The sequence below is a fragment of the Rana temporaria genome, chromosome 11 (genome assembly GCF_905171775.1).
Source record: "Rana temporaria chromosome 11, aRanTem1.1, whole genome shotgun sequence".
Taxonomy (NCBI): Eukaryota; Metazoa; Chordata; class Amphibia; order Anura; family Ranidae; genus Rana; species Rana temporaria.
Window position 1 is genome coordinate 51,060,618 of NC_053499.1, and position 18,545 is coordinate 51,079,162.

The following is an 18,545-nucleotide window of genomic DNA, read 5'->3' on the forward strand; positions in this document are numbered from 1 at the left end:
TTGCATTGAAACGTGTCCCCCAGAGCAGTACTCGGGCCCCAATACACCTTTTATGGCAACAACTTGCATACTGTATAAGCTTTTAAAATGAGGACTTTTGATTTTTCACGTTCATGTCCCATTGATTTTAATAGAGTTTGCATGTTCGCTAGAACTTTTGCCTGTCCGAGATGTTCTGGTGCGATCAAACGGGGCGGTGTTCGGCCCATCCCTACATATGATTCATGCATCCTCTATTTCTTGTTAGGGAATCACAGGGACAGAAAGTAAGTTAAATCTCCCCATTGGGTCAAAAAAAAAACATTACAGAAGTGCAAACTCTTTATTGCAAATAAAAATGATACCTGGAGTCAAGCTAATGCAGTCTCAGTGCTGTTTATTGCTACTGAACGTTTACTGATAGATAGGATACGATAACATCTCTAATATTCATTTCTTTAGTTGCAGAATTAAGACCATAATAGTTATTTCCTGTTCTCAACAATGGAAACTTAAACTAAGTACATTTATAAACTTTAGAGCATCGTTTTTGCCTATGGTATTTTGACATTAGATTGTGATCCATGCTGAAGGAGCTTACGATAATTAAATGCAGTAATCCAAGACCACTTATGAGGATGCATATGGGAACTCACAACAGAGTTGAATAAAATAGAACACCTCTAAAGTCCTTTCCATTACAGCAGACATAAGTGCATTGCAACAACTAATGCAACAAGAAGTGGTGCCTGCATAGCACAATAAAATTGAATCTGCAAGAATAGAAATGGGAACTCCTATTGCTGATTTGGTTTTTAGAGGCGCAGATTCCACACCTGTTATTCTGATCCTGCCTTCACTACTAAACTACTCAAAAAAGATATGATAGTGGGGGAGAGTTACTAAAACTGGTGTACTTTACATGGTAGCCAATCAGCTTCTAACCCCAGCTTGTTCAATTAAAGCGGAGCGCCACCCTTAAGTGGAACTTCCGCTCATCGGAACCCTCCGGTGTCACATTTGGCACCTTTCAGGGGGAGGGGGTGCAGATACCTGTCTAAAGACAGGTATTTGCACCCACTTCCGGCCATACAGTCTGCGGGTAGATTGTGGGCAGAATGTCAGATCCCGTCCCCACTGTTGTGTTCTGGGAAACACTCGTCTCCCAGAACACAGCGGGGACCAGTAAGCACGGCGCAGCGCGACTCGCGCATGCGCCGTAGGGAACCGGGCAGTGAAGCCGCAATGCTTTACTTCCTGGTTCCCTCACCGAGGATGGTGGTGAGAGCAGCAGAATGACGAGCTTCTGCTGCTGACGTCGCTGGACTCTGTATACAGATACATCTGAAGGCCCTATTACATTATCTTGTCTAATGATGTAGAAGGAATTCAGACTATTGATGTCTACCCATATAAACTTGTTGGACATCCAGTTTTACAACCATAGAAACGAATATGAAGCTGAACTTCCTTTATGGCCATTTCAGTCTCAGGCTAAACACAAGGCTTTTTAGGATGTGTATAAGAATTGTCCATTTAGTTAAAATACAATTTCTTTGGTTAGGTACTGATGTTGGATGCAATCAGCATTCCAATTCAGTCTACAGGTGTTAAATAGGATTGAGTTCAGGCTATGTGAGTTCCTCCACACCACACTCGTCAAACTGTGCCTTTATGGCAGGGGTCAGCAACCTTTTTCTACTTAAGGGCCAGATTCAATGTGTGTGAATGCATGGAGGTCCGCATTCACCTTCTAATCCCTGAAGATAACATTACACAGCACCCCACACCTCTGACCCCCTTTATATTACACAGCCCCCGCACCTCTGACCCCCTTTACATTACACAGCCCCCACACCCCTGACCCCCTTTACCTTACACAGCACCCCGCACCTCTGACCCCCTTTAGATTACACAGCCCCTGCACCTCTGACCCCCCTTTACATTACACAGCCCCTGCACCTCTGACCCCCTTTACATTACACAGCGCCCCGCACTTCTGGACACGTTTACATTACACAGCTCCCTGTACTTCATACAGCCCCCTGTACTCAGCCCCCCTTACATATTACACAGTACCCCTGCATATTACGCAGCCCCCCCCATTTGAGAAAGTACGGAAAGATGGGGCGCTTACATTTTTTGTTTTTCTTATTTTATTTTTTATTTTTTACACTGTCCCTTTCTGATCACTTTTATTGCTGTAAGATAGAATATAAACATCCCTTGTGACAGTAATAGGCAGTGACAGGTACACTTTATGGAGGGATATGAGGTCTATAAGACCCCCAAACCCCTCTTTTGCACTTAAAAGCATTCAAAACACCAAGTTTGGCTGTTTTGAATGCTGTCTTTATTTAAAAATGTGGTGCCTTTAAGTCTTCTGTAAACTGGAAGTGATGTCATGACATCGCTTCCAGGTTATTAGATCTGAGACTCAATTGAAGCCAATTCCATCCTGACTGGTCGTTCGGCCTCCCAGTGGGACGGGAGAGCCTGGGCGAGCTGGGGAAGCCAGCGGGAGGGGGGGACGTCCCGTTCGGCTGCTTGGGATAACAGTCGAGCGGCTTCTTATCCGCATCAGATATTATCCTAAGAAAGCCAACCGCCAGCTGTAAAAAATGGTACCAGGGTGATGCGTGCAGCTGCAGGCATCTCCCTGGTACAACCCCATCAACCTGTGGTCGCATATTTGCGTATGGTCGACGTAAAGGGGTTAAAATGTCCGCGGGCCGGGTGCACATTAATTAATCATGTGCACCGACGGGTCGAAAATTTAGCAGGGGCGGGCCGGGTGCGGCCTGCGGGCTTTAGGTCACTGACCACTGCTTTATGGGCGTGGACTGTGCATGGAGTCCCTAATCTTATTTTTAGTTGTTCCTATCTAACTATATTACCAACAAAAGTTTTAGCAGAACAGATTAATAGTTTAATAATATAACAAAATAGCTGAATTATGTGACTACATATAGCTGGATACAGTCCAGGGCAAATTTATCTCTACAGCTATAATCTTACTGCAACACAAAACAAATTCAGAGTCCATTTGTCTTTGTTCTCAAATTTGCACCATTTCTACTTAGCTGACTTTGGGGTTGATTTACTAAAACTGTAGAGTGCAAACCCTGGTGCAGCTGTGCATAGAAACCAATCAGCTTCAAGGTTTTATTGCCAAAGCTTAATTGAATAAGCTGAAATTAGAAGCCAATTGGCTACCATGCACAGCTATATCATATTCAGTTTGCACCAGTTTAAGTAAATCTCCCTCTTTGTCTTTAATACTACTGAAAATGCAATGTTCACTCACCTGTTGTAGTGATGGATGTTGTAGTGGTAACTGGAGTTGTTTCAGTAGTGGTTGTTGGGGTAGCAGTCACAGTGGTGGTAGGAGAGGTAGTAGTGATGAACGTTGTAGTGGTAACTGGAGTTGTTTCAGTAGTGGTCGTTGGGGTAGCAGTCATAGTGGTGGTAGGAGAGGTAGTAGTGATGGGTGTTGTAGTGGTAACTGGAGTTGTTTCAGTAGTGGTTGTTGGGGTAGCAGTCATAGTGGTGGTAGTAGGAGCAGTAGTAGTGATGGGTGTTGTAGTGGTAACTGGAGTTGTTTCAGTAGTGGTTGTTGGGGTAGATGTGATAGTGGTGGTAGTAGGAGAGGTAGTAGTGATTGGTGTTGTAGTGGTAACTGGAGTTGTTTCAGTAGTGGTTGTTGGGGTAGTAGTCGTAGTGGTGGTAGTAGGAGGAGTAGTAGTGATGAATGTTGTAGTGGTAACTGGAGTTGTTTCAGTAGTGGTTGTTGGGGTAGTAGTGATAGTGGTGGTAGTAGGAGAGGTAGTAGTGATTGGTGTTGTAGTGGTAACTGGAGTTGTTTCAGTAGTGGTTGTTGGGGTAGTAGTCGTAGTGGTGGTAGAATGGGGGGTAGTAGTGAAACATGTAAAGTCACAGCACTCCACTCGGATCTTATAGTTGAAGCACTTCTGCCATAGGCTGTTACTTGGATCCTGCTCACTGTTCTTGCAGATAAGACCATTAGATACGTTGCAGTGAACATTTTGCTTCAGATCCTTCAAACTGATATCAGGGTCATTAACTGCTCTGCAATCAATCTGCTCAGGCACGTCGCAGATATTATAGTTGTTCTTTTTTATCTCTTCATATGTTTCATAATCACCACTGTCCAACCCATCTTTTGGCTTGTTGACATCAAACCACTCAGTCCACCAGCATACATTTTCATAGACACAAGCTGTGCAGAACAAAAACATATACAGGTCATTTAAAGAACATACAGCATCTATTCAAAGCATGTATTTGGTTGTCACAAATTCTCCTACAATTTCTTCAGGTCATGACTTACACAGTAATATGGACTATCTCCTGATCCCTGTGACAACACTGGTTGACAGAGCAGCCAATCACCAAGCACTGATGCAGTCATATGAGAGAAAAGAAGGTGAGTGACATACTCCCCTATGCCCAGAAGTACCATGTTAGGTTCCTTGCCCAGGTGAATGGAATGGCCCAGCAGTGAAGAAAGGGGTATCAGCAGTTGTGGACAGCTGCAATTAAAGTGAACTTGTTGCATTGCCCTTCAGCACATGCATACTCTACAGTGCCAATAGAGATTCATCTACATAGCTAGGGGGTGGGGATTCAGGGAAAGCTTGGCTTCATAACTAAGAGGCTTGCAGTCTGCTGCTATTATACATCAAGGGGACAATTAAATCTTTTCTAACTATTTATAAAAAATAAAGGATGTCTGGATTTTATTCTATTACAAAGTAGATACAGGCAGGGGCGGACTGACCATTCGGGCACTCAGGCACTGCCCGAGGGCCCCATGCCACTAGGGGGCCCCATCAGGGTTGCCAGCCTCAGTAAAACCAGGGACAGTTTTTTTTTACATCTGTCCACGAAATGTCACTTACCGACATCCTTTTGGTCTAAAAATCCCAAGATTATAGCTGCCCCGCCTCGCCAGTACCTTCCAGGGCTGGACTGGGACAAAAATTTGGCCCTGGACTTCATCCAGACTGGCCCACTTCACCCTCCCCCCCGGCCACCCAAGCCCCCTCTCCCCCTTCACTAGCCACTAGCCATTCTACTTTATTAGAGTAGATCAGCTGGTACTGGTACTCTTATAGGCAGTACCAGTGGGAAAGCTAGACATTATTTCACCCAGGGCAAAGAATCAGTTTGGTGCCCCCCTTATGGGACAAGATTAGGCAGAAGTGAGAAACTCCCAGGCCATAGCTGTTGAGTCAGCTGTCTGTCCCCTTCCCAATGCTCCTCTGTCATCCCCCCTGCTCCTCTGGTCCTCCCCCTGCTCCTCCCCCTGCTTCTCTGTTCCCCCCAGGTGAGCGCTGCGGGAAGGGAGATACAGAGGAGCAGAGGGGGGTGGCGGTCCACTGTCACTGAAGCCGGCCTACTGAGCCATCGGCCCACCGGGAAACTCCCTGTAGTCCCAATGGCCAGTCCATCCCTGGTACCTTCTCAATGTGTGTATGTGTATTTTGTGTGTATGTATACTGTGTGTATGTGGCCCCATCATCTCCTATTGCCTGGGGGCCCCATAATCTCCTGTTGCCTGGGGGCCCCATAATCTCCTGTTGCCTGGGGGCCCCATAATCTCCTATTGCCCGGGGGGCCCATGAGTTGTCAGTCCGCCCCTGGATACAGGCAAAAGGTCTGATGTCCAAAATGTTCTCTAAATATCTGTACTTTTTTCCATTTTATAGGAGTATGCTAAATGACAGAAATTTTGCTTGAACTTACAGCCCTGATAGGTAACGTTTCATTATTATATTTTTTTTAATTGTCGGGTTATTTTTTTGTTTATAGCGCAAAAAATTCAAACCGTAGAGGTTATCACATACCACTAAACGAAAGGTCTATTTGTGGGGAAAAAAGGACATCAATTGTATTTGTGTACAGCGTTGCAATTGTCAGTTAAAGTAGCACAGTGCTGTATCGCAAGAAATGGCCTGGTCATGAAGGGGCTAAAACCTTTCCGGGCTGAAGTGGTTAAATCATCCACCACATTTAGAGATTGGCAAGCTGCAAAATATTACATTTTTGTTTTGGGGTTTAATAACATTTTAATGGAATGAGCTGGATGATGTCAGTCGTCCTGCAGCCAGCAAATGAGATGGCTCTACCTGACATGCTTCAGCTTCTAATGCACCCTGCAGGAATTTGTGTGTAATCAACTAAGCATTATAAGTACAGAATAGGATGTATACAACTGTGGATGACTAAGGCTGGGTTCACACTGGATGCCGATGCGGCTCCCAGCAAGGGTCCTGTGCGTCCTGGTTCACCGTTTCAGTTCCAATTTTGGGCTGAATTCTGACCTGAAACAGCCCAAAAGACACACAGGGCTCTATAGAGAGCCAGTCACATTCTCCTGCTATTGCAAATTGGATGCAGGGAACCCGCATCCAATTCGCTATAGCAGGGGTGTCAAACTCAATTTCATTGTGGGCCGCATCAGCATTATGATTGCCCTCAAAAGGGCCGGTTGTATCTGTAAGATTAGATGTCTAGCGCATCCCCTCCCCTTTACATTAGATGTCAAGAACTACCCTACTGTCAGAAGTTGAGTCCCCCACTCTCCCTTACATCACAGTGCACCCCCCTTTCCTTATGCTGCTGCTGGGAAGAAGCTGGATGCATTGCTTGAAAGCAGAAAGTAGGGGTCTGGAGTAGGACCAGAGGAGGGCTGGAGCTGCAGGAGAGGTGCGAGGGCCACATGAAATAGCCTGGAGGGCCGGATTTGGCCCGCAGGCCTTGTGTTTGACACATGTGCGCTATAGTGTGAACCAGGCCTTAAGCTGGACTTCAGCTTTAATATTTTATCACGACATGTACAGGCTGTAGTAACTGTCATAACTTACTTGTTGAAGTTGGACTTGTCAATGTCCATGGAGAGGTGGTGGTGCCTGCAAACAAAGGCAAGAAATAACAATATTGTTAACTGGTTTTAATATTAGTATGAATCACTAACAAAATATTTTTGACCATTAAGCAAACAATTTTAAGGGTACATAAAATTCCATCTCTAAAGAGGCAAGAAGTTATACAACCACTAGCATAAATAAAAAGATGTCTATCAAGTAGCACCTGAAATCGCGCTGACCTTGCTACTTTGAAATCGCACTACTTAAAGTGAAGTAGCGCAATTTCAAAGTAGCATCAATGTGAACCAGGGCCAAACCTGATTCATGAAATTTGAGCTGTGCACATATAGCTGCAGTGTTTACTTATCTATCTTCAAAGCACCAAGTCCTGTGTCTTTCTCCTGCTCCGTTCTTGTGTTATCAGCATGAGAACTTCTGACAAATTCTCCAACACAGGAGATAAAAGCAGTAATAGTTTTGTGTTGGGGGGATGCTATAAATAGATTAGCAGAGCCTTGAACAATTCAAGGAACAGTGCTGAAAGTCTCTACCTATGACGAGAGGGGGTGTATGCCTTTCAACCAATCAGCTGTCTTGGCTGTATGCCCAGGCTTCACTGCAGTGCTAACCAGGAAGAGAAAAATTCCTAACACAATCTGAACTTTCTAAAGAATATATAAAGCTGAAGACAGAAGATATACATGTAAAACTTTTGTAGGGAGATTTGTTTAATCTCTGTGTATCATCTGAGACTGCTAACTTCACTGGGTATATGTGAGGGTTTACTTCCACTTTCAAGCACCAGTTTCCAAAAATGTAGACTTACTGGATATCATATGTTTTTTAACTAGATTAATTTTACGTTAATAGCTGGAGCCTGATGACTGCTTCTGTCAAAGAACCTGTTTTTTTGCTAGGCTCAACAGTAGTTCAGCCACCCAGCACTGGCTTGTTTGCAAAAAATGTATTTGAAAAAATCCTAACTTAGTTTGCGAGTGTTGTCTCGTAAAACGAGCAGGATACAGACCAAAGCGGTGTGCAGTACCGCATTTGGCCAGAAGGGGTTGGGGCGTTGCAGCCGTTCGGCGTTTGGAAATGCTCGGAAAGACACGCATATACTTCGTTTCCGAGTCTTTCCGAGGTTTGCCGAGGTGTTCTCGGGCCCCCCCACCTCTGGCCGCATGCCATTGAAGTCAATTTGCAAAAAATTATTTTCGGTCCATTGACTTCAATGGGGAAACATGCTTTGATATTTGAGTACTTTGGATTATGGGCATTCTCAGAGCTTTTTTTCTCAGAAAATAGGTGCAGAAACTCAACCACGATCCCGTTCAGATTTCACAAACAGTAGAGGGGTCTTAAAGGGGCATTAAATACCAGGATTGTATTACATACAGAGAGCAGAGTTTAGGGGGTTACACACAGAGTGCAGAGCTGTCACTTGTAAACACAGAAACCAGATTTCTGTGTTTACAAGTGATTGTGTTGAGCAGGCACCAAAGGGTCTGAGCCAGAGGTGGTGGAACTGAGTTCCGTCAAGTTCCTTCTGAAAAAAAGCCCTGGGCATTCTCCTGGAACGGATTATTCTTGTAATCCGAGGTTCCACTGTAATACCTTTATGTATGATCACTGTTTATAGGCAATGTATACTTTAAATTCTTTCTAAATAAATCTTTTTGTGGGAAAAAAAAAATGCCAAGTGATCCCTGCATCAGACAGGGCCACTATCACAGTGAGAGAATTAGCGGCCTGGGCAGTTGCCAGCCGCTAGTTAAGCAATGGGATCTTTAGGCTCTGTTCATGCCTATGCAATCCAGGAATGTGTATGATGCAGGGATCACTTGGCATTTTTTTTTCCCACAAAAAGATTTATTTAGAAAGAATTTAAAGTATACATTGCCTATAAACAGTGATCATACATAAAGGTACTACAGTTAATGCAGCCACCACTAACTACCGATACGCTGCTATATAATGATATTGATATTCTTTAACGTATCAGCAGCATAGGGCATTGTAATAAGGGATATTAGAGAAAAAATGTTAAAGGTACAAAGGGCCAGATCCACAGCCAGCCAGCGCAACGTAACTTTTTCCATTTAAGTTACACTGCCGCAAAGTTGCCAAGTTAGGTGCCGATCCACAAAGCACTTACCTGGAATTTTGCGGCGGTGTAACTTAAATCCGTCCGGCACAAGGCGGGCCAATTCAAATGGGCGAGTCCCATTTAAATTAGGCGCGCTCCCGCGCCGGACGTACTGCGCATGCTCCGTCGGGTAACTTACCCGACGTGCATTGCGCTAACAGACGTCGCTCCGACGTCATTTGCTTAGACGGTAACGTAAATGGCGTCCAGCGCCATTCACGGACGTCTTACGCAAACGACGTAGAGTTTGAATTTTCAATGCGGGAACGACGGCCATACTTAATAGGGCTTAGTCAAATAGGACTCAGCCCTATTTTTACACGGCGTAACTCGACGTAAACGACGTAGAATTAGCGCAACGGGCCCGTCGGAACGTTCGTGGATCGCCGTAAGTGTTCATTTGCATATTCTAGGCCGGCCGCAATGGCCTCGCCACCTAGCGGCCGGCCTAGAATTGCATCCTTAAGATCCGACAGTGTAATTCAATTACACATGTCGGATCTTCTGCCTATCTATGGTAAACTGATTCTGTGGATCAGTTCCATAGATAGAAACAGGAATACGACGGCGTATCAGTAGATACGCCGGCGTATCCCTTTTGTGGATTACCCCCAAAGAAATGGACTTTTCAGGCACAAATTATAAAAATACAAATACATTTATTAACAAATAGTCAAAAAAGATTATTAGAAAAGAAAACAGTACAATAAAATACAAATTAAAAAAACTGCAGTAGCATCTGCAGTAACAGCAAATTAATCCAATAGAAGTCCGGAAAAGGTTATTTTATTGTACTGTTTTCTTTTATAATAATCTTTTTTGACTATTTGTTAAAAAATGTATTTGTATTTTTATAATTGGTGCCTACAAAGTCCTTTTGTTTGCACCTTTAAATTTTTGCTCAAATATACTTAGGAAGAAGCACTGCGCTACTATAGACACCCACGGTCCTTCCTGTGTTTGGTGATCTTGTGGTTTTCCAACAATAATAAGGAATATTAACACAGGGATTGTGGACAGAAAGGAGATAATAACTGATGGGGGTTGATGACTAAAAAAAAATTCAATCGTCTTTATTCATTTTTTTACCTTAACATATTAAAAATTCACTCTGAAGGCCTAATCCATTCCTCACTCGTTAAAGCCCATCTCTGGGCACAACTTAGATAAAATATCATTGCAGTGTTGTGTGACTGCAAGGGTTAACGTTTTGTTAACTCTAGGGGGTTGCAGAAGAGGCGATATTACTAATACTTACCTGGATTCCCACTCCAGCAGGCTACTATGATCCGTGTGACCAGTCCACCATAGCCTCCTGTGTAAGCTGCTCCTGGCGGAGGTCACACTTTAGCCTCCTCCACCATGTACAATACAGGATTTAGAGCCCTACATTGTATGTGATAATGCAGAGGCTCTGCTCACAGACCAGAGCTTCAGGGAGAGGAACATATTTATTTATTTTTTTTGTTCTTGCGCCTGGAATTAAGCTTTAATAAGTTACGCCATTGTCAAATTGAAATCCAAGCGGATGATCCACAAATACTTTTTTTCTGTACAGCTTAATAAACTAGCCCCCCCATGTCGGAATTATTACCTGTTGTGGTTGACACAGTTGTTGTAGTAACGGTAGTGGAGGTAGTGGAGGTAACGGATGTAGTAGTGGGTGTAGAAGTATCACAAATCTTATACTTCGATATCTCACTGCCATTCACACATTTTTTTACAATGCAGAGTTCATGTCCCTGATATCCAGATCCCAGTTCTCCAGATCCCAGTTCTCCAGATCCCAGTTCTCCAAAATAGTCTACTCAATAAAACAGAAATAAAATTATATATTTTCAAATAAATAAGCAAATTTATCATTCATTTAATTATAAAGGGTAACTTTTCTAAAATGATCTTTTCACCAATACCACCAATATTTGAATCTGCAGTAAACATATTTTTCAGTGAAATAAATAAGGTTTAGAACTTCTGTCAGGTTAATATTATTAAAAAAAAACTCACAGTTTGGGTGGAGTTAGGCAATAAGGGCCCAACAGAAATATGCTTTTGTGTTAAACCTTCCTTGTACAGTATGTATGAATTTTTACATTTCAGTTAAAATGTAAACCCTAAAACAAAATGACACATTACAGCAGAATGCAGGTTATCAGATCTTAGGCCTCGTACACACGACGAGGAACTCGACGGGCGAAACACATCGTTTTGCTCGTCGAGTTCCTTGTTAGGCTGTCGAGGAACTCGACAAGCCAATTTTCTCCATTCCCGTCAAGGAAATAGAGAACATGCTCTCTTTTTGGCTCGTTGAGTTCCTCGACAGTTTCCTCGTCGAAAAATGTACCCACGACCGGTTTCCTCGGCAAAAAAAAAAAAACAGCAAGTTTCTACGAGGCCTTAGATGTGAAGGCTGCATTGGATTTGTATTCCTTTATTTTCACCTGGTGATTCTGCTATTAGTAAACTTCCTGTTCTAGGGTGACAACACTCACTTCATTGTATCTATGAAGAAGCAGCATTGTCACTAAAGGTTGCTTTCCTGATTTGGACTTCCTGCTCCCCCCGTTTTTATAGCATAGGGTCTGTAGTCCACAGAGGACTGATAACATTTTTGAGATTCTAATTACTGTAATTGCATAGGAAATAAAGGACACTGGACTATTGACAGTGTGAATGTGTATTTCTCCATATTTGCAAAAAAATATTTGTCTGAGAATAAAAAAAATCACAGCCATCATATCTAGAAAAAAGGCAAAATCTGCAAATTTTCAAATTCATTGTTCTTGAATTTGTATATACAGTAAAAGCTTGGTTTGAGAGTAACTTGGTTTGAGAGCGTTTTGCAAGACAAGCAAAATGTTTTAATAAATTTTGCCTTGATATACAAGCAATGTCTTGATATAAGAGTAGCGTCATGTCACAACTGAGTATTAAAAAGAAGAGAGGAGCCTCTAAGTGTAGCAATATGTTTACATTTAATGAAGGTACAACATTTTGCAACTTATTGCTACATTAAGAGGTGCCTCTCTTCTCTTTTATACCCTGTAAAAAAAAAAGCTTTGATATACAAGTGCTTTGGATTACAAGCATGTTTCTGGAACAAATTATGCTCGCAAACCAAGGTTTTACTGTACTTGTATCAAATGTTTTCTAATCTTCATATTACAGTTATTGATATAATTTCTCAACATTGTCTTTATTTCAGAGATTACACAGTAAGAGGGATCTTTCAGCACTGAACCCCTAAAGGGTATCTATCATTAAAGGGTAAGGCCCCGTACACACGACCAGTTTCCTCGGCAGAATTCAGCTTCCGACCGAGTTTCTGGCTGAATTCTGCCGAGAAACCCGGCCGTGTGTACACTTTCGGCCGAGGAAGCCGACGAGGACCTCGGCGAGGAAATAGAGAACATGTTCTCTATTTCCTCGTTGTTCTATGGGAGAACTCGGCCCGCCGAGGTCCTCGGCGGCTCCAGGACTGAACTGGCCGAGGAACTCGATGTGTTTGGCACGTCGAGTTCCTCGGCCGTGTGTACGGGGCCTCAAACAAATTTACTGCATGTTACCATTTCCTATATGCAGTGGCTACATCCATTTCATTTTTTTCCCAGACATTTACTTTATTTTCTCCTGGTCAGTCTACCAATAAAATACTTCCTGTCCTAGGGTGACAATGCCGACTTAAGCCTCGTACACACAATAGGTTAACCAGAGCACAACGGTCTGAAGGACCAATGTCAAAGGTTAACCGATGAAGCTGACTGATGGTCCGTCACGCCTACACACCATAGGTTAAATAACCGATCGTGTCAGAACGCGGTGACATAAAACACAATGACGTGCTGAAAAAAACAAAGTTCAATGCTTCCAAGCATGCGTTGACTTGATTCTGAGCATGCGTGGATTTTTAACCGATGATTGTGCCTACTAACGTTTGGTTTTGACCTATCGGTTAGGAATCCATTGGTTAATTTTAAAGCAAGTTGGCTTTTTTTTAACCTATGGTTAAATAACCTATGGGGCCCACACACGATCGGTTTTGACCGATGAAAACGGACCTTCAGACCGTTGTCCTCTGGTTAACCTATCGTGTGTACGAGGCCTTACTGTATCTATAGAGGAGCACCCTAAGCTGCCCTCTTGATTTGAAATTGACATACTTCCCATTCCCCTCATCTCTACTACATGGAATAGAAGCGTTCTGTAGCTCACAGAAGATGGCTGGGAAAGCTGAAAAGATTGTTTGAGATATCAGTTCAGTGCACAGGAAGGTTCAAGGACACAAGGTCAGAGCAGGATTAATAGGTACTTTCTGTATTTGCAGAATATACTTATATACCAAATATACCAAAACAGCCACCACATCTCAGGACGGGCAAGCTGCAATATATAACATTTCTGTTCTTGTGTTTAGATATGCTTTAAATACTACAGTTCATATTATTTAAGATATGTTTTTTACTGATATTTCATAACCTAAATAAGTATTAAATCCAAAATTTTGACTTTCCTCTATATTACAGCATATAATATGTATTCCTTGTTAGTACCTTCAAAATCTTCTAAAATTGCACTGTTAACGAGATATAGATGTTTGCTCCAAGGGATGAAATCACTCGTGCATGTGCAGTTTACTATGCATTCACCTCACACTGCTTGTCCTGTGAATGCAGGGAGCACCATGCCATGATGGTGATTCCTATATGCATGCACAGGAGTGACTTTATCGAGGCCTGGCCATTCAAGCAGCTGGAGAGAGATGACACCCAGAAGGAAGACCGGGTGAAGTTGGAAGCGCTTTTGACCAGGGAAGTGGTGGAGAAGAGGAGGGCTTTGTTTGAGTTGGACAAATGTATCTGCCTTATGTGCTAATATGTGGTGCATCCTATCCCATTATGGCATAAATCAACGGGGCGCCCATTTATAAAAAAGCAGAGGTTAACATCGCTTTAAATGCTCGCATTGTACAAATAGCTGCAACCACATTGCTACTCTTATATCAAGACATCGCATGTGATTCAAAACCTGATTATATTTCACTAAAAAAGATGCAGCTGATGACTTTCTGGTAGTTAAGGTTTATAAGGGACCCTGAATTCAGGTTTAGGCAACCTTAAAGAGGTGGAGATCTACCTGAACCAGGGCCATCTTTAACTGCTTGCCGACCGCCCACCGCAGTTTTACTGGGCAGGTTGGCTCGGCTGCGCAAAATCACGTAATAGAACGTGATGTTGCTCTGCGGCCACTAGGGGCGCACCCGCCCCCTGCTTGGCCCTGGTGCTGATGCAAGTGCCCGGCGATCCCCGCCGGGCAACTGCGATCGCTCGTGACAGAGCGAGAAGCGGGAGCTGTGTGTATAAACACACAGCTCCCGGTTCTTTCAGGGGGAGAATTGACTGATCGTATGTTCATACAATGTCTGTCATTTCCCCTAGTCAGTCCCACCCCCCTTTAAGTTAGAACACACTTTAGGGAACATAATATACCCCTTGATCGCCCCCTAGTGATAACCCCTTCCCTGCCAGTGACATTTTTACAGTAATCAATGCATTTTTATAGCACTGATCGCTGTAAAATGCCAATGGTCCCAAACATTTGTCAAAAGTGTCCAATATGTCTGCCATAAGGTCGCAGTACCGATAAAAATCGTTGATCGCCACCATTACTAGTAAAAAAAAAATATTAATAAAAATGCCATAAAACTATCCCCTATTTTGTAGATGCTAGAACTTTTGCGTAAACCAATCAATAAACGCTTATTGCGATTTTTTTTAAATGAAAAATATGTAGAAGAATACGTATCGGCCTAAACTGAGGAAAAATATATTTTTTATATATTTTTGGGGATATTTATTATAGCAAAAAGTAAAAAAATATTCATTTTTTTTCAAAATTTACGCTCTATTTTTGTTTATAGCGCATAAAGAAAAAAACGCAGAGGTGATCAAATACCACCAAAAGAAAGCTCTATTTGTGGGAAAAAATGAATGTAAATTGTGTTTGGGTGCCATGTCGCACGACCACGCAAATGTCAGTTAAAGCGACGCAGTGCCGACAAAAGGGGCAGCTGCCCCAGACCCAGTCATTAATGTGGGGCCCATAGCATCTGACCCTCGAGCCCACACTGCCCTTAAATAGTTGATGAGTGTATTAGGAAAATGTTTGCCCAGGGTCCAATTAATATTAAAGACGCCCCTGACCTGAACAACTTGGGAGACGTCAAAGATCACTGGGCACAGTGTGGCCTCCTCACACCTGATTTAAACCTCTAATTGCTGTACTACTACTACTATGTTGCAATTGCGTGCTTTGCACAGCAATCATGGGTTTAAATCAGGTGGTGAGGAGGCAACATTTTGCCTCCTCACCAGCTGTCAAACACACTTGGTTACTTTTTCAGGGGAGCAGCAGTGCCTGCTGCATTTGTAAAGGAGCCCATGGATGCATTCGGCAGCGGCACCTTTAGGCCTCATTCACACGTTAAGTTGGAGGGGGTGATGGTAAAACTCTGTGGTTGAGTTGTGGTTTAACCTCCCCAATCCCTACCTCCTTTGGTGTACACATGCCTCAGCAGGAATTAAGCCCCCTGTTGCTTCTGGTGGGTGCTACCGCCTTCCAATCGTGACCCATTCAAGTAAATGGGACCACTCTGCAAGCTCCCCACAACTGCATGCTTCTAGGGGTCCAAAGGGTTAAAGCAGGTGGTGAGAAAGCAGCACAACGCTGCTATTATGCCCAGTGTATTTCTTCACACTGACCTGAGGATCTTTTCTTTCCTGCTGCTGGCAGCACTCTGGAGACCACTAGTTGGCATAAGAGGTGGAGTACAGTTAATATCACTCTGCATGGGACAGGAGCCAGCACTACAGAGGAGGCATCGGCTTATGGGGCTCCTGCTCCTGCCCCTTTACAGCTCCAACTTTACAAGTAGTTCCTCGGCATTGCACTGTTTGATGCTCTGAAATGGCGGATCAGTACGCCCAGGCCGCAATCTACCAGTCACCTGCCTGAGATCTACTGGTAGATCGGTATCTACAGGTTGCTGACCCCCTTAAATTTAAACAGTAAGAATTAATACCACATTTGCCCATGCTGCAATGCTAAACACTTTTTTTTGTTTTTTTTTTTGTTTACAAAGCTTTATTTGGAAGTAGAAGATAATAAACAAAGGAATATAATGAATAAGATTACATAGCAATAGTCATTAGCATTTAGAGAAACATGAACAGAACACAGGTGTAGAGGTACATGGACAATGCTAAACACTTTTCAAACACCAAATCTGATCTTTTAGAGAAAGTGTCAAAATGCTTAGCCACTTTATATCTGGAAAGAGAGAGATCTGTAAGAACATACCTGGATCATCTTTAACGGTACATTTAACATTCCCTTTTGCAGTACAAGAACTAAAGAAAAGAAAAATATTTATAATATAATATAATTGTATTATAAAGCGCAACTATAATAATGCATTCATACATTTTAATGGAATCCCCCACAAGAAACAGGTAAACTAACTGTAGATATTGCTTGCAAATATTATTTTGTAGTTATTGCTTGCCAGTGTTGTAACTAACGGCGTTTAAATAAACGCCGTTAGGTAACGATGGGCCTCCTGAGGGTAACGAGTAATCTATCAGATTACTTTAGCCCTCTCGGCAACGCTGTTCCCATTACTGGGCAGCATTACCGAAATTACTTAGAGCACGCTGGGGGGGGGCAGCCTCCTCCCGTGACGCTGTTTGTGAGTGACTCACCGTCCGACGGTCCGACCCCCTGACCAGCTGACGCGGCCGCATCGAAACGTCACTCCGTACACTCCCAGCCACCCGATACAGTATCAGGTGGCTGGGAGTGTACAGTGTGACGTTTTGACGCGGCCGCGTCAGCTGGTCAGGTGGTCGGACGGTGAGTCACAACAAGCAGCGTCACGGGAGGAGGCAGAGACTGCCCGGCGAATGGCGATACTTGAAGTTGACGGTGAGAAGGGAGTGGGACCCCGGACCTGATAATTAATTATACACAGTATTGCATTTGCTGGGCCTGCCTGGGCATGTGGAGCGGTCTGGTGGAGTGCTCCACCGGACCGCTTCACATGCCCAGGCAGGCCCAGCAAATGCAATACTGTGTACAATTGTTAATATCATCATCATCACACTCCACCTGCCCAGGCACTGGCAGCAATACTGTACAATATAGATTCAGTGTGCAGTGTGAGTGACACTGCTGCAGTGAACACTGAATCTATATTATACAGTATTGCTGCCTGGGCAGGTGGAGTGTGATGATGATGATGATATTAATAATTGTACACAGTAATGCATTTGCTGGGCCTGCCATATACTGTACTGCAGGGCTCAAAATTTCAAGTCCTGAGCTACTAGCCAGGCCTCAAGAGTTACTCGCCACTAGTTGCCCCACCTAATTCATACACTGTCCTGCGCCTAATTGCACCCGTAAACACGCCCTCGTAGATTATCTCATGGAATGTTTTATGCAGAAATTATACAAAATTAAATATTACCAACAAGAACTTTAACAAAATTGGACAGGGCACTGGGGGCAGACCAGAGGGACAGGGCACTGGGGTAGACCAGAGGGACAGGGCACTAGGGGCAGACCAGAGGGACAGGGCACTAGAAGTGGGTCTCTTCCCCATTCTCTTGCTGTCTCCTCTGCAACTCCCATCCATCTTCTCTCTCTCTCCCATTCATCTCATCATCAGGAGCCTGTGTGTGCGGCTCCACGCTTGCATGTCCCCACTTCCCCCTTTTATTCAGGCTGGCAGAGAGGAGAGGAGCTGCAGCACAGCTGGAGGAAGTACAATCCAGTGCTGAGATCCACACAACTGCACAGCCATTGACACCATAGCACAGCGCACACTGACAGCGCACAGCACACATTGAGACCAGTCTGTTCACAGTGCTCAGGCTAAACTGTTGGACACTTACATAGAGCACAAGGAGAAGAAAACTGCACAAACTAGAAGGCTGCCGCTCTCATGTGAGGGCAACTTTCAGTGAGCGCTGCACCGGAGTGGTAATTTTGGCAATCCTCCACCTCACTCATTACTTTCTTCTCTCCAGCTACATTGGTCGGGGGCCCGGGGGAGGGGGGCAGGCTCAGATAGGTCATACTGTTGGGTCCCATGGCTTAATTAATGAGAATTGTAAGTAGAGCACCTGTGTACTGCTCTGCCTGTGCGCGGCTCACCAGACTACTTTTCCCGAGCATGCACCTTTCCTCTTCGGCCGCCAATCTCATCGGGACTCTAAGTGTAGGCACAGATTGGAGGGAGATTGGTCATGCAGCCCTGTCATCACTCGCCCCCAGCTTAAATCCACTCGCCAAATGCTAGTAGGCGAGTGGAAATTTTGAGGGCTGCTGTACTGTACTATACTGTATAACTGCACTACAAAATTCCTTTACAAATAATGCATATTTTAAAATATTATTACTAATAAGTTATTATAAGTTATTAAGTTAATTAAGTTAATTAAAATTAAGTTATAAATATGCATTATTTG

The 18,545-nt window shown here is 43.6% G+C and overlaps 1 protein-coding gene across 1 annotated transcript in view; it reads right to left on the minus strand.

The window, feature by feature from the left end:
- Positions 1-18,545, minus strand: part of LOC120916769 (mucin-2-like) — a 198,160-nt gene that overhangs the window by 90,515 nt on the left and 89,100 nt on the right. The window contains exons 27-30 of the mRNA XM_040327709.1: positions 16,375-16,424; positions 10,613-10,822; positions 6,870-6,914; positions 3,287-4,219 (exon numbers count right to left, since the gene is read on the minus strand). Of these exons, the coding sequence (XP_040183643.1) occupies positions 3,287-4,219; positions 6,870-6,914; positions 10,613-10,822; positions 16,375-16,424 (1,238 nt within the window). The remainder of the gene's footprint in view (positions 1-3,286; positions 4,220-6,869; positions 6,915-10,612; positions 10,823-16,374; positions 16,425-18,545) is intronic.